Source organism: Cricetulus griseus, chromosome 3 (genome assembly GCF_003668045.3).
Source record: "Cricetulus griseus strain 17A/GY chromosome 3, alternate assembly CriGri-PICRH-1.0, whole genome shotgun sequence".
NCBI lineage: Eukaryota > Metazoa > Chordata > Mammalia > Rodentia > Cricetidae > Cricetulus > Cricetulus griseus.
Genome location: NC_048596.1, coordinates 167,324,315 through 167,350,848, shown reverse-complemented (window position 1 = coordinate 167,350,848; position 26,534 = coordinate 167,324,315). Strand labels below are relative to the sequence as shown.

Below are 26,534 nucleotides of genomic sequence, written 5' to 3'. Positions count from 1 at the left end.
AAGGCAAACTGGATAAACGCATTACCACTTCAGCGCCTTTTAATCCGCGCCGCTTCGCTCCATCTGAACCTGTTTGGATGAGAATTGCCTTTTCAAATCAGAATCCCCTTGTCTTCCATGCACTCGCCTCTGACAGATCCCCAGAATAAACAGTATTTAGCGTGGCATGGATCCAAATGTATGCAATTTGCCCAGTGGTAAAATCAGCCTTAACTAGAGCAGGCCAGAAAAAAAAAAAAAGTTGCACTGGAAAATACCTTCCCTGGAAACGTATACCAAGCCTGTGCCCCAGCATTAGGCAGGGCTCATGCAATCTCATTTCTGGCACCCCTCCACTCACTTAGTGATGGATTTGGAAGCTTATTACTAAAATTGTGTCAGAAGCCATGCTATGACCCTGCCCTTTTCTGTTTAGAAAACTGTCAGGCAGGAGGCTGCTGGTAAGAATGGGAATGGATGGGCTATTGTGGGTGCTGCTCAGCAAGGCCTCTGCACACTGGAGGTGGCTGCTTGCATCTTCCCACCACATGGAATTCCTGGCTGCCAAGATGGTCCCCTGGAACTGGGCCTGTTCATTCCCATGACCCTTAGGATCCAGGCATTAGTTGGAGCAATGGTTGAAAGCATAAACTATCTCATCAAGTTGCCCCCACCTGTCCTGTGGAAAATCCTCCACATTTCCCAGGGAATACTGCTTCTGTTTCTGCTCTAGTGGGGATGGCAGCACTCGCCTGGCTTTCTCTGCCTGGGTTACAAAAGCCCTTTTCCTTCCCTAAAGCCACCTTTACAAGGGCCCCCAGCCTTGTAGTCTTTGTGACTGTTATCCTCTCTTCTGGAAAGGTCTTCCATACTGCCCCAGGATAATTTACCCTTCTCTTCTGTTACTAGTGATCTAGTGACCACTAGTTCCCCTCCATGTCCCACCTAGGTATTTCCCTTCCAAGCACAAGCATCTAGGATGATCTTGTCACAGCATTGGTTTCTTGTCTGTCTCCCATGACAGTATAAATTCCTGGGAGCACCTGGAAGGAAGACAGAGATTGGTAGTAGGATCAGACCTATGGCTCCCCACACTGCTAGAGTCTGAATAGAGGAAGGCCAAAGCCCCTGAGGGTAGTAATGCATCTTTTAGACCACTTTCCTCAAATGGGCTATAACCTGTCAGCCAGGAAAGACTAGTAGGGAAGCAGGTAGGAGCTACTGAGAATGTGAGAACCACTTCCATCAACCCAGCACAGCACCCCGCCCTCCCTCTCCCCCCCCCCTGCCCCCTGCCACTGGTACCCAAGGAGAAAAGCACCACAGTCACTCTTTGGTTTCTCATCTTTGTGTTCTTTATTGTGTATGAACGGGTGCACACAGCACAGCAGTACAAGCAGACCATGAACACAGTTCAACAGGAGGAACACACACTGAGCACGCGACACTACTGCTTTCTACTAACGGGTGTGAGCAAGCAGGTTTAGAAAGCACTGTTGGGGGATCATGTTTATAAAATGACGACAAGGAGTAGCAGGGTCGTAGCAGAGCATAGAGGTCACAGACACTGCCAAGCCACTGCCATGCGGGTATAGAGACCCAGGAGCACATAGGCATTCTGACTTCTAAAGAGAATGCAGAAATTTTTATTTTATGTGGAATCTCCCCAATTTTTAATTTTGGCACCTAATGGAATAGAGCACAGAAGAAATATCATGGGGCCTAATAAACCAGAGCCTGGCAGCTGGGGATGGTGGTGGTGGGCCAACCTGTGACATCTGAAGCCACCTACACCTTACTTAGGTCATTTCATTTCATCTATGGCAGTACCCTCTGAGAATGGACCTCACCTCTCTACTAATGAGGAAGCTGCAGTTCAGTGACAAAAGAGGACACATCAAGGCCTAAGAGACTTGGGTCCCTACACTAGGAAATCCTAGCTGCTTTGTAAAATGCAGCTCCTGTGGCTAATTCTGGGCTGGAAGGCATCTCAGATGGAATCCTGACTGCAGCAAAAACACTGTTGTGTACCCCTCCACATGCAGAAGGTCCCGACCAATACCACAAAGTCATAGGCTGAGGGAAGGGGCCACCGAAAGACCTCAGGCCAGCAGAAAGAGATGTGGGCCATGAGCCACAGATAGCAAAGGACTGCTGCGGGGGAGGAAGACTGCTACAGCCAGGGCAACTCACATAACAACACTAATATGTATCAGGTGTGGAGCTAGGTATGCTAGACATTGCTTCAGGTCTGTAGCTCCGTCATGTCACTTAATCTTCATATTTAGCAGTTGACACTTTTAACACCTCCCACCACACAGATGAGGAGGCTGAGATACAAGGACATGCGAAGGTCACAGAGTGAGTGGGAATCCTGGCACTTGGAAATTAGAATTCAGGCTTAACATTTCCCTATAGCCTGTGACGCTCTGGCATCACTGGGATGGGGAGTTGGGTCCTTCAAGTTCCCATACCACCTGCCAGTACCCACAAATGGGGGAATTCTAAAAGAAACGCTAACTCCATGAAATAGAGTCTACAGGGCTGGCCTGTCATTGGATCAGGGAAGCCCCGTAAAGCCAGGATGTGGCCATTTCCTTTGTTGTTCCTTCCTCTTCCTGTGTGCAGTGTACAGGGCAATCAGTCAGGCCCTCTCTGAGCTTTGTCTCTGAGAAGAAGGGAAGAGTTTACTGTTCAGCAATTGCTTTTCCTTTCTTTCCTCCACGGTTACGGCAGCAATAGTCACTACAGAAAACCGTAAGAGGGGGTGCCTGCTCATAAACTTGAAACATGGAAACATCCATATGTTGTCTAAAACCACAGTCACCGGTACCCTCCTGCTAGGCACTTGACTTGTGGCCAGAGGAATTTTTAACTATAATCGAGCTGAATCTAAGTCTGCACAGCCACAGTGAGCTAGTAACTGCCGTTTTGGATGGCCCAACTGCCAGAGCCAAGGTGAGAAGCTGGGATGGGTCTCTCCAGTTCTGTGGTCCCATGCCTGGGTCTCCTCCCAGTCTCTGACGGGGCTAGCCCAAGAGGAAAGAAGGTGAGGCTTGTCACAGGCTTAGCTCGTCCCTGTTGCCACCCTGGGGACAAAAGGGCTCCCAAAGGGGCAAAAAAGTTTGGGGAATACTTTTTGGGGTGTGTGTGTGTGTTCTAGTTTAACACCAAATCAGACTGAAACACTGAGTGATTGATTATTCAACATTTTAGTATTTGTGAGCTTTATTTTCTAACTGTCTTGAACTGAAACCCAGGTCCTATTACCTACAGGTTGAAAGGTGTCTACACTACCCTTGTCCAAGGTTTGGGGAGGAAAGCCAAAGATATCTTTTTCTTCTCCCCTGAAGAATTGTGCTTCCTCTAGGGTCTTGCTTCCAGAAGCAGGCCTCTGAGCTCTGAAACCACTTCTGTGAGGTCAAAGGGCAGAGGCATGGAAGGGTCATCCTTCTCCCAGTAGGGTCGGCAGTCTGGCTTCTGATGAGCTGGTAAAGACCGGACAATTCGGGACTGGCACCTAGGAGAGGAAGAGCAGCAGTTAACCCACTGGGAAAGCACCGGAAGTTCCAGGCTTCTGGGAAACTCGGAGACTAACACTGGCAAATGCTCCAACAACAGCTGTGACAGGGGAGGTGAAGGTGAAGTGGGAGGAGATGCTTGCCAGGCAGAAAGAACACATTTCTGAGGAAAACCTGTCCCTCTGAATGTTGCAGCTTCAAGTTTTTCCAATTCCCCATCTGTATTATCTCCAGTGGCTTCAGAAAAGCCAATCACCAGGGAAATTGAGTTACTCTGCCTTTAAAATGGTGAATTATTTTTTCATTATCTCAACAGTTATTTAAAGTGTGTGATTAAGCCATTATCAGATTTAAATGTTTGTGGGATTTCAATGTATTACTAGATTACTGGGAAAGATTAAATTGAATTTACTGCATTAAAACGTCCAAGAATAGATTAAACAATATTACAGACCAGGATTGACTTTGGAGATCCTGGAGATTTACAAGTGTCCCAGCTTGCTGGGCTCAGAAAAAAAGGCACTCCAAGGAGAGAGAGGTTTATAAGGATATATGCAAATAGAGGTTAATAATCATTTCCGCTGATGAATAGGTGGAGAAACTTCCACCAAATTAAATTAAGAGGCTAGCAAGAGTTAGTCCCCAAGGAAAACACTTAAATCACCGTTTTTATTAAATGGATTATTCATCAATACTAGAGAAATTAATTATCATATGCTACTAAATTCTAGCCTGGTAGGAAAAAGTTGGGGTGACACCCTCACATCTCTGAGGCACCACCCTCTTGGAGAGTTGCACTCATCTAAAACTGGGCTTGGGAAGTGCTTTGGTTTCAGTTCCAGTTATCTGAAAAAATGAGGGTCACAGAAAAAGAAATGGGTGCAATAAGTGATGAATGATTTCTTATAGGCAGAGCACATACACCAAACCCGTGAACTGCAACAGCTGTGTGGGCGCCCCTACCTCTGCCCTCCTCCTTGTTGTCAGTTGAAGAGTGGCCACACCCACTTGAAGTCATAGGACTCAGTAAGACCCTCACAGAAAGCTATTTCTTCTCTGGGGGATTATTAATGGTGAGGGGATTCCCAGGGGAAAGCATACTTCAACTTTACACCTATTTTCGAATGTGGTTAATTGCTATACCGGCATCCTCTGCACTCAATCCGTCGTACATTACACGTAACATTCCAATATATCTTCTGCTCTCCGCATCAGACCCTGATAATAGCGTCTGTTAACACGCACTAAGTACTATTATGTAGCACATCACTTCATAAATAATAAGATTAGCTGACCTCGGGGCCCCAAGAAGAGTAATGTGTTTAAATGTTCTCATTATTTATTTAAAACAAGAATTAAAGCAACAGAAGCAGCCCCTGACAATCCTCTTAGCATAAATATTCAACTGTTTGTGCTGATAAGCACACACGGCATGGAGGGGCAGAGGGCATGCTCTGCAGCCTACTTCATAATAGGTGCTGGAGCCCACGCTGCTTGCTGTCGCCCTTCTCAGGGTGCATCTCTGCAACTCCTGCGACAGTCTCTAAATCACTTGAAAGAGACGAGAGGGAAATTAATATTCAAGGGAAGCTGCGACTAATTACAAAGGGACCCAGCAAAGCTTTTTAAATTGTGCTTTCTCTCGACCTCAGAATAGCAGAGTAATGCTCAATTTACTGGGTAGGGAAAGTTATTCCAAATTGAGCATTTCAATCTCACAGTGGATAAATTATCCGTGCACATATTATCCTGCTTGGCAGATTAAAGGGCTGTGATAAGTGTTGATCCACCTAGAATATCATAAGGTTTGTAAAAAGTCAATAGAGATGCTTTCTCAGCTGTCAAATGGTTTTGCCTCCTCACTTTGAGAAAGTATTAAAAATCTTCAGACCCATGGCAGAGCTGTGTGCATTCTGGCCTGCTTCTGGGCAAGCTGCTTCCCAGCTTGCTGCCACTGTTCTCACCAAGGTTGGCTGTTGAGGGACCTACCTGATGTCATAAAGACTGTGGCAGGCTTGGGGTGATACACACACACACACACACACACACACACACACACACACACACACACACACACACACACACACCTACTGACTCCATATGGGTTGGGACAAGAACCTTTGTTGAGTTTCTCAGGGCCTCAATTCAGCTATATTAAGATTGCTGTAAAATTTTTCTCTCAATGGCCAGTATTCCTTGCTAATTTCCAAATGCCAGTGCAATAGCTAAGCAGGTTTCCATGTTTGAGAAGGGACTCCCACCCCCCTCCAGCTACACCAGACTGTAGAAGGGGATGAAACGGGGTTGAGAATGATCTGAAGGCTTGTGCCCTTTCAGCTGTTATGTTTTATATCTTGCTCAAATCACCTGTCTGCTAGACAGGTGGCCTTAGGTGGGGCAGTAGGGGAATGGCAGCATCAAGGGTCATACTGTGTTCTCTGGAGGTGCTGCTTCTGAGGGACACACCATTTGGGAGCTGTGGGTTCTTGGCTATCTAATGGTGGTGATGGGAATAATGACGACAATGGTCCAGTAGTTCCTGCTACCTATACATTTTTTTTTCAGTTACCCACAGTCAACCAATGGAAAAGTCTAGAAATAATTTACAAGTTTTAAGATGTGCACAATTCTGAGCAGTGTGATGGGTGTTCCACCCAGGATGTGAGTCACCTGTGTCTCTCATAACCCTGTAAGTACACTATACAAGCTACTTCATCCATATTGCCATGATCTGGAGTCACAGAGAGCAGACAATCCTCCTGACATAATGTCAGGAGGTCAATAGTGGCCCGAAGCTGCATGAAAGCACCTATGTTATTGTCACCCATCTCAGCTCACCTCCTCATTGTAGGCACCTCACAGTACTACCCTCAGGGTGAGTGGAGCATAAGGCATTTTGAGAAAGACAACTAAAATCAAAATCATCTAATTCTATTGCAGCACACTATTAAAATGGTTCTGTTTTATTAGTTACTGGTGCTCATCTTTTTCTGTGCCTATCTTTAAACTTTATCCGAGGCATGTATGCCCAGGAAAAAAATATTACTATTATTATTAGCCATTATTTCAAGCATGCCTGAGGAATCTGGGGAAATATTCCCTACAAGCAAGCTGGTGTGTGTGTGTGTGTGTGTGTGTGTGTGTGTGTGTGTGTGTGTGTGTGTGTGTGTGTGTGTGTGTGTGTTGCAGTAATAACATTCTGACTTACAGGTTTGCTGTGATTAAATGAATGAACAGAGATAGTATTTGGAATACTGCCCAGCACACAGCCCAGTTACTATTAAATATCACGCCTATCGTTACTTCCACCATGAGTGCCAGTGACAGATGAGAGATGCCACCAGAGTATTGACTGTTACACAGTGGCTCTCTGCTCCTTCCAAAGTCCCTCTGTGGGGTCCTCTGGACAGGTTCTCTAGGGGAATCTCAGCAGCCCTGGTCTTTCTGCCTTGAATCAAACAGCCTGTGGCTGAATCTTGTCACAGGCTGCAACTCTCCAGTGGCAGGCTATACTACACAGACTCAGCAGGACCAGCAGCTACCAACTCACACTAAGGAAGGGGTGGTGGCTGTTTCATGTGGACTTGCCACTTACTGGAAACCATGCTGGGTTGTTTCTTAGCATGCGGATCCTGTATCCTACAGTCCCTTGCACAAGAGAAGGTCCTGAGTGTCTTCAGATGTGTTTTAGAAATACCAATCGTAGTGGTGCAGTCAGTACCGCCTACTCCTAGTCATAGGGAGTAGCTAGAGAGGCATGCGACACAACCCAGAGAAACCAGGATCAACCTGGTTTCTGATGCAGGATTGAGGGAAAATACTGTCTTCTCTCCTGATTTGTGCAACCCTGACCTCCCATGGTCATTTTGCTTCTCTGCCACCAGAGGCAGGATTCTAAGCCATATTGTCAGGTGGTGAAGGTTCATCTGAGCCAGGTCTCTCTGCAGACTTCATTCTCTCAAGCTTTATTGGCTGAGGTAGGTTTTCCTGTTACTTGCAACCCAAAGCATCCTGATGATGCCAGTCACTGTTCCTAGCTCAGCTACTTCCCACATTTTACAAGATTCATTGTCACCGTCCCACCACGCGTCCATGTTACTGCTGACACTGTGCACCCAAACTATCTGTACTTGAAATTAAGAACTTGAGGGCTTTTGCTAGGAAATAAGCCAGTTCTCACAGCCAGAACCAGATGATCTTTCCAGAAAATCTAAAAGATCCTACCCAACTTAGTGTTCTTCCCAGCTCTTACCGCCCTTCTAGCTACCCAGTATGAAAAGGTCACAGCCTCTCCTTCTAGTCTCCATTCTCATTTCCTAAGGCAAAAACTCCATTTTTAGATGCTTCTGGAATTAGCAAGTAAACCTGGATCAACTTAGAAAACCCTGCCTCTCTCTTGAAACACTTACAAGGGAGCCAAACAAAACAGAACAGAACAAAACAGAAAACTACAAGCCTTTCATCCCTCTCTTTCCCATTCACCTGGCTTCTGTTCAAAGGACACAATGGGCTACACTCGATGCTCTTTGCTGTTCAAGAGTGGTTCTCTCTGAATGACCTAGTGAGAGTGCAGGAAGCTGGCTGGCCCAGAGGTCCTGCAGCCTCCACCCTGAGGTGTAACTCACTGATTTCCCCCAGGGCTTCCCTTACATCTGGGTGATCAAGATGGCAGCTACATTAGGGAACATTGGCCACCATGCTAAAATTAACCACTTTAGCTAAAGTGTGTGTTAATTATGGGTATGCAAGCAGTCAATAAAGGTTAATGCAAAAGTCAAAGGATAAATTTCTTCCCTTATCGCGTCACTTCACAGACTAAATGACTAACATTATACTTTGTGTTTTTAATCAATAGGTTTTACAGTAATGTGCTGGCCATTGATTTTAAGAAAACACATATGATTCTTTCTTGTCCCTAAATTTCGCAACAAATAAAGAAGGACAGGTAACATTTCCGACACGCTCCAGACAATGATAAAGTTTCAGGACAAATGGTTTCTGCTAATAGAGTCACGAGGACAGACAAGCTAAGCACACACACAAGAACTTCATAGAGAAATGTCATCAGGCACAGGCCAAGAAGAGACAAGAAAAATGAACCACTAAAAATGAAAGTTCTTTCCTGGGGAAGCAGAAAGCAAACACTGAGGAAAGAAACTACAATCTGTTATTTAAAAGTCCAACAACCAGTGCTGTGTTCCCCCCTACCTCTTCAGAAAGCTGGAGGAGGTGGTAGGGGCTGGCATCTAGATTCCTATTTGCATGAGGCCTGCCTTATCCCAGGTTAACCCAGAGCTCTGCTGGCAGGAAGCTGGGTGGGCCCAGCCCCTACACAGAAACTGTGTGCCCTTTGCATTACATACTGTATCTTTATCATGGATTTCCATTTGGATCAAAGTGGGTCCTGTCCATCAACTACTTAGCTATTCTTGCCTAACTGAATTGGGAAATTTCAAAACACTTATGGGGTGAGGTGGGGGGGCACACAAACATTTTCTTTTTCTTATTTCTAGGACTCTTGCTATAGCAAACGACTGAACAACCTTACTTTTCTTCCGTTTCTCCCTCAGGCTTTGAAGTTCTTACGGGCATTATCTACAGAAATAAATGATACCTGTTTATCCTTCAAGTGCATAAACCCTCTCTCATTATAGCCTCTGGGTGACCTTGAGAAAATATCTCAAGCTCTCAGGTTTCTTAGCTGTTCCATGAAGTGCACGGGCCTCTGCTCTGCTGGGTTACGTGGAGATGAGATCAAGTCATGCATATGAGGCTCTCCAAAATAGGCAAATACACATAAACGCAGTCATGCCAACACACCATCTCCTACAGGGTGCACATCCTACTTTTAAAATGAGGCTGATAATGTCATGCAATCCAGGAAGGCTCTTAGCATTTGGGGATAAAAAGGAAGTAATTGGTGCTTCTAAAAGCAAGACAAGTTTAAACTCGTAACATCATCAGAAAATCTCTAATGACTAATGAAGTGTTATTTTGCATGTCAGAATTTTCCCTGGAATTTTCCCCTACAGTGAGGTGAGGGTCACTCTGGCTAAAGTTAGTTGAGAGACTACTTTAGGATCTCAGCCATATCCAAAAACATTTTCTCAAACAATACACACCAGTCTCAAGGCTTAGGAGGCCTCAGGGGAAAAAACAATAGGGAGATCCAGGCTAACCCACAAAGCCTGAGTGCCTGGAGCAGCACGAGGAAAGCAGGAAATAAGGACTGAAAGGGGCTTGGTTTCCTAAGGCCTGAGGCTTTCAAGGGGTGATCAGGAGATCAGGGGGTGACCCAGAATACCTGTCCCACTCAGCCTTGCTGGAGAATGAGACAGCACATCTGCCACACAGACTGAGGCAGCATTTTCTATCAAGCATGGCTGCCACATGCTCAATTTAAGGGATTTATCCATGCTGTTCACCTTAAACCCACTATTTAAAATCTAACCTCAGACTGGAATGTAAAAAATAAATAAATTAATAAAAAAATACACTCCCCCCCCAATCTACCCCAGGCCATTTCATTGTACTGTTTCTCACTGTTCTTTGTTTCAATTTATTTCAGTGTGAGCTTGTGTGCAGGCAGGGGTATAATGGTCTCAGCCTTTGGCTGGCATGGTGGTGGCATGCCTAAGATTTCAGCACAGAGGAGAAAAAGCAGGAGAATTGTGAGTTCAAAGTCAGTCTGGGCGACTGAGACTCTCTCTTTCTCCCCCCCCCCCATGTATACATACACATATACATATATATATTTACACACACACACACACACACACACACACACACACACACATATATACACATACATATTTACACACACATACATACCTTTGAAACATGTGACATAAAAACTTAGCCTTGTACTCTGGCCCCTTTGTGTGGATTTAAATGCTATCAATGAAGATTCACCTCATCCTACAGCCACCATGACCATCCACTTTGTAAAGGTGATATCATAAGTTAGCTTGCCAATTTTGCATAACTCAGAAGCAGAAGCAGTTCCTAACTGGATTCCGTGGAGGGGCACACTCTCTCTCCCTGTGAAGGGCTTTCACCTCCTACCTCCCTGTCACATTAGTGTTTTCAGATCACATCAGAGGCAGGAAACCCCACCTTTGCCCACAGGCCATCTCTCTTTCTTCCAGCTCAGCATACCTTTTTAGTAGACAGCACTTTTCAAACACAGACACTTGAACCTGGTTTAAATCTTAATTGTCTACAGATTCATCTTTGGGCCTCACACCATGGGAAGAAAGGAGGAGTCTAACAAACAAAAGGCTATAAGAATGCTTTTAAAAGGCTCCAAATACAACACATACCCCCAACATTTTAAACAGCAAGATGATGCTACCAATGACAACCGGTCATCGCCCAAGAGATGGCTAGGATGCTCAGCACAGACAGCCTGCTGTCTGGATCTTGGTCAAACACTTCATGTGTGGATGGAGTATTGACTGTACTGCTCTGTTGGCTGCACCATGGGAGCAGCTGGGAAGAGGCAGCTGCTGGAACTGGATAGTGTTCTCCATGCCTCCTAGAGATTCAAAAGACACTTCCTCTAAGTAGCTTTCAGAGCTCCCAACTCTTTCTTTCAGAATGGAGATGACCCATAATTTGCCTGAAAAATATTAGCCCTCTGTCACCCCAAGTGACAAAACTACAAGTGGCAAGCTTTGCATATGAAGCATGTATCCAAAGGCTTGTGTGTTGAAGGCTTGATTTCAGAGGTGTAGCACTGGGGAAGTAAGTGGTTAGATCATGATGGTTCTAGTCCAATAAATGAATTAATCCATTGAAGGATTCCCAATTGAATGGATTATTGGCTCACTGGAGGTGTGCCATTGAAAGCTCTATCTTGTCCCTAGCCCCTTGCTCTGTGTCTCAGCTTCCTGTTTGTCATGAGGTAAACCGTCTGTTACATCATGTTCCTGATGCCATGATGTCTGTCTGTCTCACCACTGGCCTGAGGGAGCAGGGCCAGGCAACCAGAGAAAAACCTCTGAAACCTCTGAGCAAAATGAATCTTTCTTACTATAAGTTATTTATCTTATTTATCAGAAAATGAGCACCAAGGTCTTAGTTTTGGTTTAACATTTAAAGGAGAAAGAGCAATGAAGTTTCCAAGTATGGGATTCTAAGAAGAGACTTCCTTTGCTAAGGGCTTCTGGTCTTCCTGGCTCAGGGAACTGGGGCAGAGGTTCTACCAGAGACAGCAAGGTGCTCACAGTGTGGCCAAATCAGGAGGTAAATGGATGGGGATTCAAGAGCTTCCTGCCATTTTAAGACAGGGACTTTCTAGTCACAATATGGCCCAAAGGCATCTCCATTCTTTTTGCAGGAGCCTAAAGGAGTATCATGCCCTCCTTCTGTTGCTAATGGTAACTGCTTCATTCAAGAGCTCTGCCCCATCCACAGTCTAGGTGATTATACTACAAGGACCTCACAGCATCCCCTTACACCTGTTGCTCTGAAAACGGCTCTTTGAGGATTGTTGGGTCTTTTGTTGCCATGGGAGAAGTATAGTTACTTATTCTAGACTGTGCCACTGCTCCTTCAGTGACAATTTTAGACCAAAGAGACAACAAAAATGCTACTGAAAACACAAAGGACCGATGGTAATGTACACTGTGTGTAGATACTCTGCACATTTTCTATGTAAGTTTCTTGTCCCTGAGAAGGAACTGAAGCCAGGAAGATTAAAAAAACAATCCAAGCTTTTATGACCAAACACAAGCTGGAGTCTGGATTCAAGGCCAGACTCATCTAACTCAGAACCACAAGCTCTTTGTATTATTCAAAAAAGCAAACAAAGAAAGAATCCCTTGTGGGGGGGTGTTACTAAAAGGAGTTTCCTGAAGGCATAAGCCCCCGAGTCAAGTGACTTCTAGGAGCAGGCTATTCAGGACAAACCTGTACATGTAAACTTGCCCAAAGGACCACAGTGATGCTAAACAGGGATGTAATGGGGGGACATAGGATGCTTTTGTGATCATACAGAACTAACATTGAATTCATCTTCACTACAGAGGAAACCAGAGACAGGACAGCTTCTGTAGGTATGCAACTGGGCCTGGTAAGCAGATAACTGGTGACCTTCCAGGGTTCAGAGCATCCAGCAGGTTTCCCAAAGTCCCTTCCCCTACTTCAGGGATGTTGGCAGGCTCATGGAACCACTTAATATGTGAGACTGTTTGGCCCACCTCTCTGGTGTAAATCTGGGAGGCAGAAGGTTGAGAATAATTTTATCCCAGGTTCATTTGTTGGCTTGTCAGTTGCATAATGATGGTGATGAATGGGCTACCTTGACAGCAGAACATTTAGGAGCTGCTGACCTTTGATCTCTGGTCACATGATAGGGTTACCTGAAACCTGCATGACTTCTACCTGCTCAAGGGTAACAATATAAAGGTCAAATGGGTTGGCGGTTCTATGTATCAAGTCTGAGGCAACTTGGTTGGAAGCTTTAAGAGAGGCCGGGTTGGGTTCCTCGGCACACAAAGCTATGGACGCAGTGCAGAAATGGGCTTGACAAAAGCTATACAATTTCAAAGGAGGCTAGAGTAGCTTTCCTTGCAAGGGAATAGAATGAACTCATTATTTTTAAAGGGCAACAATGAAAACAAACACTTTGGAAGAAAATATATTCTGCCAGTGACTCAGCCATTGGGAGGGAAAGCACACGGGCATACAACTTAATGAGTGTTATTAATGCCGTACCTGCGCTGTGGCATAAGGTCCAATTGGATGCAATTACTGGAACAAAATCCCCACTGGGTATGATCAAGCCCTGCTTTCAGCCATAAAAATACGGTCTCTCCACTGTCTCTCTGTCAGCACAACACCCCACAAAGGGCTATGATTGACAAAAGATAACCCTTGCCAATTTCATGACTTCCCTGTTGGTTGAAACCTAAGTCAAGTTTGCATGGGATGGTCTCAAACTTCAGAAAGATTCTAGAATAACTTAGGACCAGAAATTCAAGTCAGTGTGGTTTTAGATGTACTTATAACATTTCAAGAAATATTTCTTCCTACAATTCTCAGGATTTGCAAGTCTTTGAGAATCTTAGGATTTTCAAATGTTTGGAAAAATTACATTTACTCAGAATCAGATAACAGCTGTCACATGGGCAATAAACATAGTTATGAAAATAAAAGCAAGAGAGCCAATGCCATTGATTCCCAAACCTACAAATTATATAACCTGGGCAAGAAGCAGATGTCACAGAGAAATCTGATTTATACAGAGGGTCTGGTTTCTACAGAGGCTGTTTGCCTGCAAAGTCAAAGACAGACAGACGGACACTGGAGCATAATCCATTCATGCTCTGGAGAGATAAGCCAAGCAAAGACAATGGCTTACTGAATCTAAGGCCAGATGTTCTGACTTAGGGATGAACACTGGAGTTGTAAGCTGTTAAAAAAACCTGTGTCTAGATTTCCCCATATGCTCACTTGTCAGTCTATCTCCACAGCATTGCTGGTTTCAGAAATACTTCTGAGTAGCCTGCTTAACTGGGGTTTGAATGCTGAGAAACTCCTACACGAGTCCATTTTAATCCCATTTGGAACTTGAGGCCTAGGAGCTCAAAGGTCCACAGTGCTTGCAGTAGTGAGCTCTGGATCACCCAATACCAAGTGCTGGGCAACAGTCTATGTTCAGACTCCAGAGAAGATGGGGTGGACACAAGAGATGCCTGCTTGCTAAGGGCACACCAGACTTCCAGTGTACACTCATGCTTTGCACAGACTTAACAGGTAAGCAGAAGTCAAATTCTGCTGAGCATGGTAGTGAGTATTGTAATCTCTGTACTTGGGAGAAGAGGAGGAAGGAGGAGTAAGAGTTTGAGGCTAGCCTGGGCTACAAAGCCAACATTCTTTCCATGGTCCAGAAGATCCATCTCCATTTCCTATGTATCTATCTCCAATTCTCTAGTTTTCTCTCTTTCCATTGGTCTGCTTGTGCATTTGGCTCCACACACACTGGCTTATTTGTTCTTCCTTTATAGGACACGAACATACTCAGGGCATTAGTATGCTGCTCCTTCCACCCAGAACTCCCCTCTGTACTGTCTCTAGTGCTAACCTGCCCTCTTGCCCTCGGAGACACTGCTTAGAGGCTCTGAAGAAAGGCATTCTGGCTGTTTTACTCACTTCTCTATTCTCCAGGCCTAGAGCAGACTTTGACATATGAAGACATGGAAACACATTAATGACTGAAAACACTTGTGCCTGAACTACTCAGATGAGATCAATCTCCCTATTGCATAACCCTTACAATAGCAATGGAGAGTATGTGGCACATCAGATGGGGTCATAATAATAAAGTCATTATTACCTGTGGACAAGAAGGGCACTGTGGTGGGGAGGAAATGGGTTTGAGAATCTAGGACATTGTTCTGACAATACTTTACCCTGTCGTCTCAGATAAAACCTTGACTTTCTGGCTCACCTGTATGATAAGGGGTTGGGTAAGACAACCCTTAAGAATGTCCCCAACTCTGAACAAAGATCCATACACACGACTTCATATGCTTCTTACCACTAGGGTAGCACACAGAGGTGTTATCTCATCCTTGGAGACAAGCCAACTGGGGGCCTTGCTCCAGGTCACAAGGCCACAGTGTCACACAAATGAGCCCAGCATTTTCCTTTCTTGGTAGAATCAGAAGTACCACCAGGCACTGTTAATCGTGATTTAAAAAGCTGTGTTTGCAGGCAGGTTCTGACTTTTTCAGACATAACATATGTGCATGGGAGACTCCCCTGGGCCACTAGCCAAAGTCTACAGGCTCTAAGCGTCATTTCTTTCACAGGCTAGAGAGTATTACTCCTTTGCAGGGACCTTTATGGTTGTTGGTGTGGCTCTTATGAAGAAGAGAGGCCCAAAGCATAGCATGACTGAACTCAGGGTTCCTCTGTGATCTCTCTACCAATTCCAGCCCTGACTCCTCTCAATAATGGAGAGTGACATAGGAGTGTAAGCCCAAGTTGGTTTGTGTCAGGATGTTTTATCACAGCAGTAGAAGACAACTGCAACAAGAAGTAAACTAGACAAGAAACATGCATTTGGCAGCTAGCAAGGGGCTCTAGGAGCTGTGATGGTTAAAGGGGATGGATGCTTGTCTTTGTTTCATACTCAAGAAGTCCAGGGATGTAGGTCACAGGAAGACAGTTCACAGATTTACAGGGACCTGCTGCTCCTTCTATGTTCTGCTCTGCCATCCATGTATGGCTGTCTTTCCTGAGGTCACCTGTAGTCCAGAATGTTCTAGCCACCATTCTGGAGTCCCAGGCAGGGAGGAGAAAAGAAGAGGGTGAAATATGCCCCTCTTCCTCTTTCTCAGGCCAGCCTACAAGGGAGGCAAGAAAGTGGCTGCCTTGTCCCTTTCTTTCCCATCAAAACTGAGATTCTATATTAAGGAAGAGGGAATGAGTGGGGGAGGAAGAGAAATCAGTACTTTTCTGCTATACTCTGTAAGCCAATAAATAGTAAGAGGGTTTTTAGACATGCCCTGTGGCAAGGTAAATGGGTATATGAAGAAAAGAGCAAATGGGAATATGGGGGAGGCATTGGCACGGTGACTCTGGCAGGTGTTTACCTATCAGAGACTAAGTTACATCACTGTGGCTGGAGGAGTGTGAGCAGGGAACTCAAGATGGAGCCAGTGAAGCCTACAGTCTCAGAGGCCATCATGGAGACTGGATTGTTCCTAAGTGAGGACTGAACCACTGCAGAGTTTTGCACAGGAGGCCTTCATCCCAGTGCTTTGTAGGAGCCTCTGTGAGAGGAAGCATTTATGCTCGTTCCCACACAGAATTGGGGAAACTCGCAGAGGATCTTCCTGGAGTCTCATGGCTTCCACTGCTCTGGGACTGAGAGGGAGGGTAGACTTGGAGCCTTACTGTGCCAACAATGTTCATGAATTGTCCCCTTTGCACTAGAACATAAGAGTCAGGCTGAGCCTCCTGTGATCCCGAGTCTATCCAAGGTATCCCTGCTCCAGAACTCTGCTCACATCCAGTTTGAGGTGGTGCTCCTTTGCTTTTCTTTGTTATGGATTCAGGCTGAGGAAGAGGCCCAGCCTTGTATGCCTGAGCCAGCTTCAGAAGCAGAGCTGGGCTGCTTTGAAAATGACTTGGCTTGCATGGCAGTTTTTACAAAGAGAGAGCAGACTGAATTCTAAGATCCCATGTGCTTCCTGGGATACTGTCTCTGAACATAGCTCCCTGGAACCTTACGAAGAAAGGAGACTGCCAGAGAGATGGCCCTAGGGGAGTACTTGCATCCATAGCCCTTTGGCAAACTGGGCACATGGCTCTTTCTCTATCTTGACCCCAGAAAGAGAAAGGCAGAGGATTCAAGGCATTAGGTACCTCTTCTAGTCATGTTCTCTGGTGGATGGTAGGGCCAGGGCATGTTCTTCTGGGCCCTGAGATCTTGGGCCTATGGTTCCATCACAGTCTGGGGAGGGGGGGGGAGTAACCTCATTCTCCTAGGACCAGCATTTGCTTGCTTGTGAGGTGACCTTGAGGAGGGCACTTAAGAGGCATTGTCTCATCTGTCAAGTTGAGACAGCATGGAGACCTGGAGTCACATCTGGTAAATACTGAAGAGTTGACCAGTATTGGCTACCTCCTCTCATAGCCCCTGGCTCCGGGAAGAAGGCTTTCTTCCCACACGACAAATGAGCAAGGCCATGTCCTTGGCATGATGTCTGATGGTGATGAGGGGGTGAGGTGGATGACAGAGGTTCTCTGCACAGACACCCAGAGGCCCTCACTGTGGAGCCCAGGCACTTTCTCATTTGCCCACATGCAGAAGGTCATAAGGAATCAAAGGATGACATCTGCTGGAGCAGCATGTCATTAGAGAGGAGCCTGGGAACAGGAGGCCCATGACAAGCCACCTTCCAGATTCTGAAAATGGCCGATTAACAAGGAAGCTCTGCTTTTTCCCAAGCAGAGCAGGAGACAGGCAGCTGGGAATGGCCAGGGCTGGGCGGTGAGCCGGGCCAGTGCAGTGAAGCCTGATTAGCTGATGTGACCTCCCGCCCTGAGCCTGGCCTGTTGGGGAGCCAGGCTTCTCAGCAGACTGCTAAGTTGCAATTTATTCTTTTTGGAAGAACATTCTGCAGTTGAGAACACCTGGGAGTTCGCCCAGCCTGCCTCACCAAGGCCATTATGCATCCTCTGCTGGCTTATTTCAATTGCTCTTTCTATGTGCAGACTGCCTGAGAGATGCCTTGTGCCCAGAGGTGCCTGTCAGTAAGTTCCAAGGCCAGGCTCTGGACATGCTACCAGCAAGTGGCCTTGCCTGTGAAGCATGGATTAAGAGAAACCAGGAAGGTAGTCCTCCCAAAATGGCCTTTGCTCTGGCCTTCAAGCAATGTCATACTGTTGATTCCCTTTTTGTTTTTCAAGTGTGTGGAGAAAAAAGAATGGTATTTTCAAATGCAATGATTCGTATGGAGATGGGACCAGGCTGTATTGCTTCCTGGGTGAGGAAGACATGTAAGTTCTCCCCAGGGAGGGAAAAGAAGGTAAATGGCTGGACAGTTGTGTCTAGGCCTGACCATATGACTGGCCTTTTAGGGGAGATTTGTTCAGCAGAGCGGCAGACACACAGTGCACAGGATTTAATTGGTTCTAAGTTGGTCTCCTGGAAGTGCCTGGAAACCATGGTCACTAGCTCTTTTAAAATGATTTATAAAGTTCCTTTCCAGGAGAGAGGTCTTGGGGCAGCAGACCTGTGAATTATTTCTCCATTGTGGGTAGAGATGAGGACGAGGAACGGCTCCACTGCAAGGAATCTGAAGCTCTCCCTGGAAAGGAAGGACTTCTCATTTTTCAGTGAGGTAATTTCTGACAGCCATGCTTGCTCTTCCCAACTTCAAATCTGATAGAATCTCTGTCCTTCGGAACTAATCTCATCTGCTACTCCCTTGGCTTACAGTGATGCTAACAGACTGGCTTGTGACAAAGTTGGGCACCAACATCCTCTGGCCCTCCCTGCGTCTATGTGACATCTTTTGAGCACCTCTCTGTGCCAGGTGTCAGTAGCTCCCAGTGATGCTGGTGCAGTTTTCTCATTCCACCTTAGAGATGGGAACACAGAGTGGGCATGTAACTTGCCTAAGCCACCAGAGCTTGTACTCCAGAGCCTATCCTGCAAATCATTATCCTCCAGTGTTACTGAGTCATCCCGAAGTTCTAAATCTAATGCTACAGAAGACGGTGCAGGAAGATAGAACTGTCCCTCCGTAGTCCATCCCATGGTGCCTCTAATACGCACTGACTGCTGTTTCTCAATTGGTCAACTATGGGTATTACATGAAATACTGCATTCTTTATACATTGGTATTACATTTGTCTCCCTTATTCCACACATGTGTGAATGGTGTCTGTGGCAACTAGCTCTTAAGAACCCGGTGACTGGAGAGATGACACTGGCTAATTTCTTACAAACTTGGTAGTTTCTGCTTTTGTATCCTTAGAAGTCTTGAGCTGCCTCTGAAGACTGGATGATACCTGCTAGAGAGACCACAGGAAGAGAGCCTTCCTGAAATGCCAAGAAGGAAGCTGGGCAATCCCATGGCTGAAGCAGCTCTGTGCCCCAGCCGCACAGTCACTGGAGTCCTGTGTGACCAACTAAGACCTGGTCCACCAAGAGAAGACCAGAGTCTCAGCCCAGGTAAGAAATAACCAACCGTAGCTGAGGTCATAGGGTTGAGGTAAAAGTATTGTGGTGGAGAGATGGCGGGGTGTTTTCAGTCACTGCATTTGCTGTCTGTAACTTCAGATGATATGCTTACATTTCTCTTAGTTCTGCTTCCCCCGGGGCCTCTCTGCCTGGGCCTCCCAGGGAAGTCTTCTCTCTGGAAATGCCCTCACAGTCCCACCCAGAGGCAGGTCTCTTAGTTGAGTCCAGATTCCCTCAAGTTGATAATCAAGATTAACTCTTTGATATGGTTCTCTGATGTATAAAATTTTATAATTCTAGTGAAGTTCAATTCGTCTGCACTTTTTTCTTCCACTAACTTTTTGTAGGTTTGTTTGTGTGGAAAATGTATGTCTGTGTCTGTGTCCGTGTGTGTCCGTGTGTGTCCGTGTGTGTCCGTGTGTGTCCGTGTCCGTGTCCGTGTGTGTGTGTGTGTGTGTGTGTGTGTGTGTGTGTGTGTGTGTGTGTGTGTATCTGTGTGTGTGTACCTTGCTACACAGCCAAGGTTGTCCTTAAACTTGAGATTCTCTTGCCTCCTGAGTACAGGGTTACAGGCGAGTACCACCGTGCCCAGCAGTTTCCATACAGCACAGCTCAGCCTGGAATGAGGAACTGAGTCAAGGTGGAATGGAAGGCTACACGCTCACTATTGCTTCCCTTCCTATGCTCGGGCTGTTCTCTTTCCCAGTCACCATTCTCAGAACACTCACCAGCCTTCACAAAAGCAAACACTCTATTGCACTATTAACCTGGGATGGAGATGTTTCCTAAAACTAAAAGTAACTGGTGTGAATTGTTTTTACATTCTAGAATCTTTGACTGGAACGCTCTTGGTTGGAGGTTTTCTTTCTCTAGTGGTGTAAGCTCACAGGATCTGGCTATGTGTATGCTTGTCTCTTTAACTAAGCCAGAGAACAGGGGTTGGGGGCATCTCAGCACTTCCCCAATCACACCTAAGACTTCTATCTAAGGGATGATATCTCAGACCTTGAACAAAAAGTTGTGCATGGGATTTAACTCTCCAAACTCCTGGCAAGAGGCTGCTGGAGGTATAGTTTATTTAGGCCATGTGTGCATATCCTGATTGGCAAGCCATCCTCCCATAGCCACCGTCACCTCTCTAAAATGTGGGTGCTGGCAGATAAGACTAATGAGGACCCAGCAGCATGTTGGGGAGCAGCAGTTCAGGGGACATAGTCCAATGTGCCTAACTAGTACTTGAAACAAGAAATAAAGATGAGGGTACCCCTCACAGCACAATGCTTTCTTTCCCATGCTGAGAATATTTAATTAACTGCCATGTTTGGAATATCTATTTATTTGTGGGTACTAGGATACGACATATCTAATGACTATTGCTCAATGGAAGAGAGCTCAGGTAGTATGAGCAAGGTTCTGAGTTGGGCCTCTAGCCTCTAGCATTCAATGGGGGAAAAATATTTTGAAGTACGAGGGTAGTACAAACATCTTTGAAATTTTATCTGTACTAGTCAGCATGCCAGTTAGATAGTTTTACCAAACTGTCTCACCTCCAAACATATTAATATTCTCCAGAATTTGAAAACCTAGAAACAAATTCCCACTGGTGTATTAATCGCAAGATACCCACAGAATGGATGCCCTGGCAACAGTGAAATGGGGGAGATTGATGTGCTCTGCCATAGAAAGATTTCCAAACGCAAGACAATTGTTAATTCAAAAAACAACGTGGACATTGATTTCACCAGCAAAGCAACCACTTACATCTGCCTATGGGTCCATGTACATCTAAAATGCATAGAATAACATCTGGGGGCAAAGGGCCTGTTGGGGTGACCTGTGGTCAAAGAGGACTCTGTCCTTATCTAAAGAGCTTACATTTTTATAAAGGGAATATATTTGTGCATTATACTTGTGTAACTGAAAATAGACGGAGATACGAACAACTGTGAGTAAATGGCACTCCTTAGCTGGGGAGGCTCGGCAGGTGTTCAAGGTCATGTTGCCTTTGGTTCCCACTTCCTCTCTCAGACCCAACACTGGGAACCTAGTGACAACTAAATTCCCGGTCTAGAATTCCAGGTCAACTAGGTACAACAGGTCTTCTGCATCGTAAGGGAAGTTTACCCACAGCATTCTTTGTTGGTTTAATAAAGACAGGTTCCTTGGAGGACTAGAGGGGAGATTTATTCTGAGAGCCCACCTTGTGTCACTAAACTTCTGTGGATGAGACTGAGGCTCAGCACTGGGAAAGCTAAGAAGGGGTAGAAAGGACCAGTTCCTAACCCTGAGCTACGTCAGACTTCTCTCCCCTCTGCATGCTTGTTAAGAAAACTTGTCAAAACAAAGCTGGCAAGCAGAAACAGATGCTTCTCTACCAAATGCTCTCAGGAATGGCTTCAGAGAGCCCTGTTTGTTTTCCAAGTTAACTGTACCAACTGCCTCTCCTTGTTCTCTGTGAAGCCCCTGGCATGTTTCTTGGGCCCCTCTGGGCACACATGCTCAAACAGTGTCTGGTCATGGAGGCCCAAGTTCCCTCACGTCCTAGGGACAGGGCAAGGCCTAGGGCTCTCTGCCTGGAGCACCCTACACAGCAAAATGGGTACATTCTTCTTAGATGGCCCCCAAAAGGCAAGTGCCAGCTCTTTCAGCTGACTCTGCCTTGCCCTTCCCTAAGTGGCCTTCCCTAAGATGCCGAGGGGCTTGGGACTACAAGCCTCACCCCTGCAGTTCATGACCCCTCCCCCAAGTCTTTGCTTTTAGGCACCTTTGTTGCTAAAGGCATTTAACTCTAATTCCATTTGACTTCAATTGTGTCCAAATTACTGTAAAAAGGAAGAAGACAACAAGCTGTAAATATGAAGAGAGACAGAAAATCATTGAGAATCCTGCCTTTATGAATATTTGATGAGGAAAGGTTAGATCCATAGCTGGTAAATTATAAGAAATTATGTCCATCATGTGACTCTGTCAGCAGAGGTTAATACAAATGGGTTGGGACTTAGTTGGGATGACAATGCAGATTAAAAAAGATTTGTCCTGTCCCCACTGCAATTCATTTTTCTTCTATTATTGGTGTAATAGAGTTGATCATTAGGATTGTGGTGACAGAGAACTTGGGTTGTTTTCTCAGTCCGTCACTACGTTTTCACAATAAATTTTTCATCTCTGCTAATCTTGCCCTTAATTGTGTGGTTGCTGTGGGTAGGATCCAATTATTAACTCTTTTGATCCTTCAATGGCCCTGCCTTGGAGCTTGTTGATGAGATGCACACAGGGCGGCATGCCTGCATTTCTCTGCAGTTGGATGCATGGATCTTGTGGTTCATTTAGTGTAAGCAGAAAAAAAATGGTTATTTTGCTCAAATAACAGCTCTAGCCAAGTGTGAAATTGTATATAATTGTGTTATAGGATCCTGCCCGGGTTAAAGGGCTTCTTGGAGCTTCCATTATGAACCTCATTTCCCAGGTATTTATGATTTGTTTTCAGTTTAAAAAAAAATCTGAATTAGGCTTGCTGTGTTCTGCCTGCAGGCTTATTGTTGTTGTTATTTTGCAAAGGGGATTAAAGTGGTCATCCTGGATCTTTTTTACCAACATGGAAAATGTAACTGATGTCCAATTCGGTCAGCTAAGTTGTGGTGGGATACCAATAGTTTGAAGTACAGGTGTCCCAGTGAGCATGCAAACACATCTAGGTGCCTTCAACAAAGATGGGGAGCCTGGGAAAGGGATGGTGGTGAGAAGCCAGCTCCTAAAGAAAGGCGAGCAGGGCCAGTGAGATGCTCAGCTGGTAAAGTTTCTCACCACCCAGGCTGGTGACCTGAGTTCAATAAGTACAATTCAAAAATAAAATATTGAAAAATTTAAAAAGAAACACAAGCTGGTGCTTCTATCTCCCTGTGTCATTGCCAATGGGCACCAGTGCTTGTGTGCCATTGCTGGCTGAGCTCCTGGGAGGAAACACCACGCTGGCCTCAGGCCAGCCTCTCTCAGATCTCTACACACCATGAATTATACACTTTCATAAAGTGGCCATATACTTCTGAAGGAGCAGAGATGGCAGAGTATCTGGGAACCACCAACAGACAGGCAAATGTCATTTTCCCCCCAGCAAATGAAGGAAAACTCCAGAGGAAGGAGGGTGAGAGCTCATAACAGAAAGGTGAATTAATAAAGTCTACCCATGCCAACACCCCCAGAGTCCTCAACATGTCTCCAAATCTAAGGTAAAGTCAAAAGAACGTCATTTGGAAAAGGGTTAAATGTGACAGCCAAAGGAGTAATTGGAGCTATCAAGCTGCAGCAGTCTGCACTAGGAGCATCATCCGACAAGAACCAGCTAGAGTTCTCCCAGCACAGGGGTATGCCCTGCCTACACTTATAGCCACCCCAAAGTAGGAAATTTAACACATCAGGGAGCCCACTGGATTATCAAATTGACTAATCAATAGCATTGACAATATTTCTGCCTAAAAGCATTGGGAAGCAGCAAGTAAGTCACCAAGGCAGACGGGATATTTGCCAATACATTACCTTGGGCCTGTGACTTCTGCCAAGGGACCAGAGGGCACCTCGCTTTTCTTCCCAAGGCTTGGGATTTTCTGCTTAAGTGATTTCTGCCTGCTTGAGTTGAGTCAACAGCATCCTTCCTCAAGAATTGGTACAGGGAACATATGCAAATCACACAGGCCCAGTCTCCCAGGGTTCCAAAGCAGCATGTGGGCCATACCATTACCCTGTCTCAGCAACCCCCACCCCCACTCTGTAAATCTCAGCTGTGTGTGTGTGTGTGTGTGTGTGTGTGTGTGTGTGTGTGTAACATTGCTACACTCAATGGGATACAAATGGCTTCTTCATGTATCTGGATTGCTCCTGAGACTTGAGCCACCTGAAGAGTCTGTCCCCTTGGTGTGACCTACACCTGGTGGTTCTGAAAACACATTTTGGCCACACTCTACTCAAGGAATTTAATGCTCCAGAAAGCAACAAGATTTTATCACCGAGAATGATGCTAACTCACAGAGACAAGGAGAATACACTGTTCACATCCCTGGCTTTAAAGAGCCTGTGGGGCCATGCAAAGTGCAACTCATCAACTCCACACCAGCCATGCTCCCCAGACTCTGACCATCTTTCCAGATTGCTCCTTTAGGTGCAGCAATCTGGACACAGGTGAGCCCAAATACCAGATGAACCCCCTCTCTACATGACATTTGTCACCAAAGACCAGAACAGATCTATCAGAACCCACTATAGATTGTCTACCTCATTTAATCTCACTTAACTGTCTGAATAATCTCTCAAATTTACTATTGGAGTAACTGATGCTCAGAGAAGTTAAGTAACACACCCAAGGGCACAGCACAAGGAAAGAATGAGACTAGAATACAGGTTGGCCAGTAGGCCCCAGACTCTTGGTGGCATTCAGTGATGAAAGCTGTTGCTTGCCAAATGTAACCCAGGCAGGTAGACAGACAAAATGCTAGCCCCAGGACCCTTCCAGAACTGGGAAAGCTGGATTGAGCTATGGCACACTGGAGGAACAAATCCCATGGTGGGTAGAGGAGAAATGGGTGGAGAGACTTTTTATTTGGGACTGACTCTGCTGCAGGCTTTATCTGCACCAGTCCTTGGGTTTTGGAACTATGACAGAGCCAAGGTTTTCTTGAACTGGCATATTATTGCAGTCTGCCTGGCTGTGCTGTAACTATTTCAAGGACTATTAAATTAAACCCTGGAGACAGTTTCCCTTAAGATAAAGAGCATGCTTCTTATTGTGTCATCAAAGGAGGCCAGAAAACCTGAAGCTTTCAGCTTTAAAGACAACATAATGAGATCAGAGATTTCGCTTGCAAAGAAATTAACTTTCGGTTAATTAATGAAAGTAACCTTAAACAGCGGGCATGTTGCCAACAACCAGGACACTGTAATAAAAAGGGGGGAGGGGAGATAATGGGCTGCTTTCAAGGGGCTGGGGCTCAGCAGCCCAGAAAAGAAATCTGATGAGGATGCTGCTTGTAAATTTGATCTCAAATTCTTAAGATGAACAAATAATAGCCTTATCTGTAATAAAGTCGGCTACAAATGCTTTCTTTTCCCCCATAATTTTCTGTTCAATTTAGATAGAAGATTTAATTAGATGTTGGTGAAACACCAGTTATTTAATAAAACCCTTAATAAAAATCTAATCTATGGTACATAGAAACCACTGTAACATAATCACAATTTAAAAAATACATTTTAGGGTATTTACTTTTTACAATTAAGAAAATATATGTATGTGACACACTCTATTTTCCCATCAAAGTGAAAGCTAAGGAAGGCAAAACTAATCCTAATGAACAAGCCCTGAACTAGAGGCCTTTCCCTATTGCCATGAAGTTTCTTTTTAAAGGATTTCTTACATTTATTGCAGACCAAAGGGGGCCTTGAGCCTGAGTGGGAGGAATCAGGACTGATCCAGGCTGTCTCACAAAGCTTTACATTAACATTTTGGTTACTAAAGATTTCTAAAATTGCCTAAGAAACAACATGTCCTCCAACCCCTGCACTGGCTGTCACTGTGTCATCACAGACCACCAGCCAACCCATTGGTGGACACTGGCTCTCCTTTCACCCACTAAAGGAACACAGAAATTCTCAAACAGGATGATCGTGTTATGGAGCATGATGACCTGCAACACATCATTGAGCAGCATTGGGGACATCCTGAATATGTTCTCCATTTCCCAGACTTTACCCAGACTCAGAACACCGTGGGCCCCAGGAACCTGTCTGAAGAGTGGGTGGTGCTGGTTTCCACAAGGGATAGCAAGACTTAAGAGAAAATGGGATGAAAACTGAGAATCTGATAGTCTGCCTTGTGCAAAATTACTGGAGGGAGTTGGACATCTGAAGGGAGGAACACCTCTCTGAACTGAACTGTGCAAGTAGAATCCACAAAGCCATGTCCCTTTATTGTCTTTGTATAGTTCCCAAGACCCTGTGACTAGTTATATGCAAGAGTCTGAGTGAAATGATTTCTTGGACTAGCAGGGTGAAGTTTACAGTAGAAGAACTAAGTTTCTCTGGGCTTAAGTGGCAAGGAGCGCTGCTTTCTGCCTGACCCAGCAGCAGGACTAACAGGCCTGTGCTATCAACTCCCTGTGCCCTTGGCCAGGGCCATGTGGCATCTCTGTTGGCAGATGACCTGAGAAGGTCACTGTTCAGCACATCTGGAGGCTCTGATCATCAGGTTTAATCATCAGTATGGGGTTCCAGTGGCTTCCACTGTATATAAATTTAAATAATGGTCCCTCCTCCATGAATGAAGGAAAGTCCACAGACTT

The 26,534-nt window shown here is 45.4% G+C and overlaps 1 protein-coding gene across 1 annotated transcript in view; it reads right to left on the bottom strand.

The window, feature by feature from the left end:
* Positions 1-1,311: 1,311 nt before the first annotated feature.
* Positions 1,312-26,534, bottom strand: part of Fto (FTO alpha-ketoglutarate dependent dioxygenase) — a 359,300-nt gene continuing 334,077 nt past the window's right edge. The window contains exon 10 of the mRNA XM_027405588.2: positions 1,312-3,499. Coding sequence (XP_027261389.1) covers positions 3,346-3,499 — 154 coding nt within the window. The 3' untranslated portion in view covers positions 1,312-3,345. The remainder of the gene's footprint in view (positions 3,500-26,534) is intronic.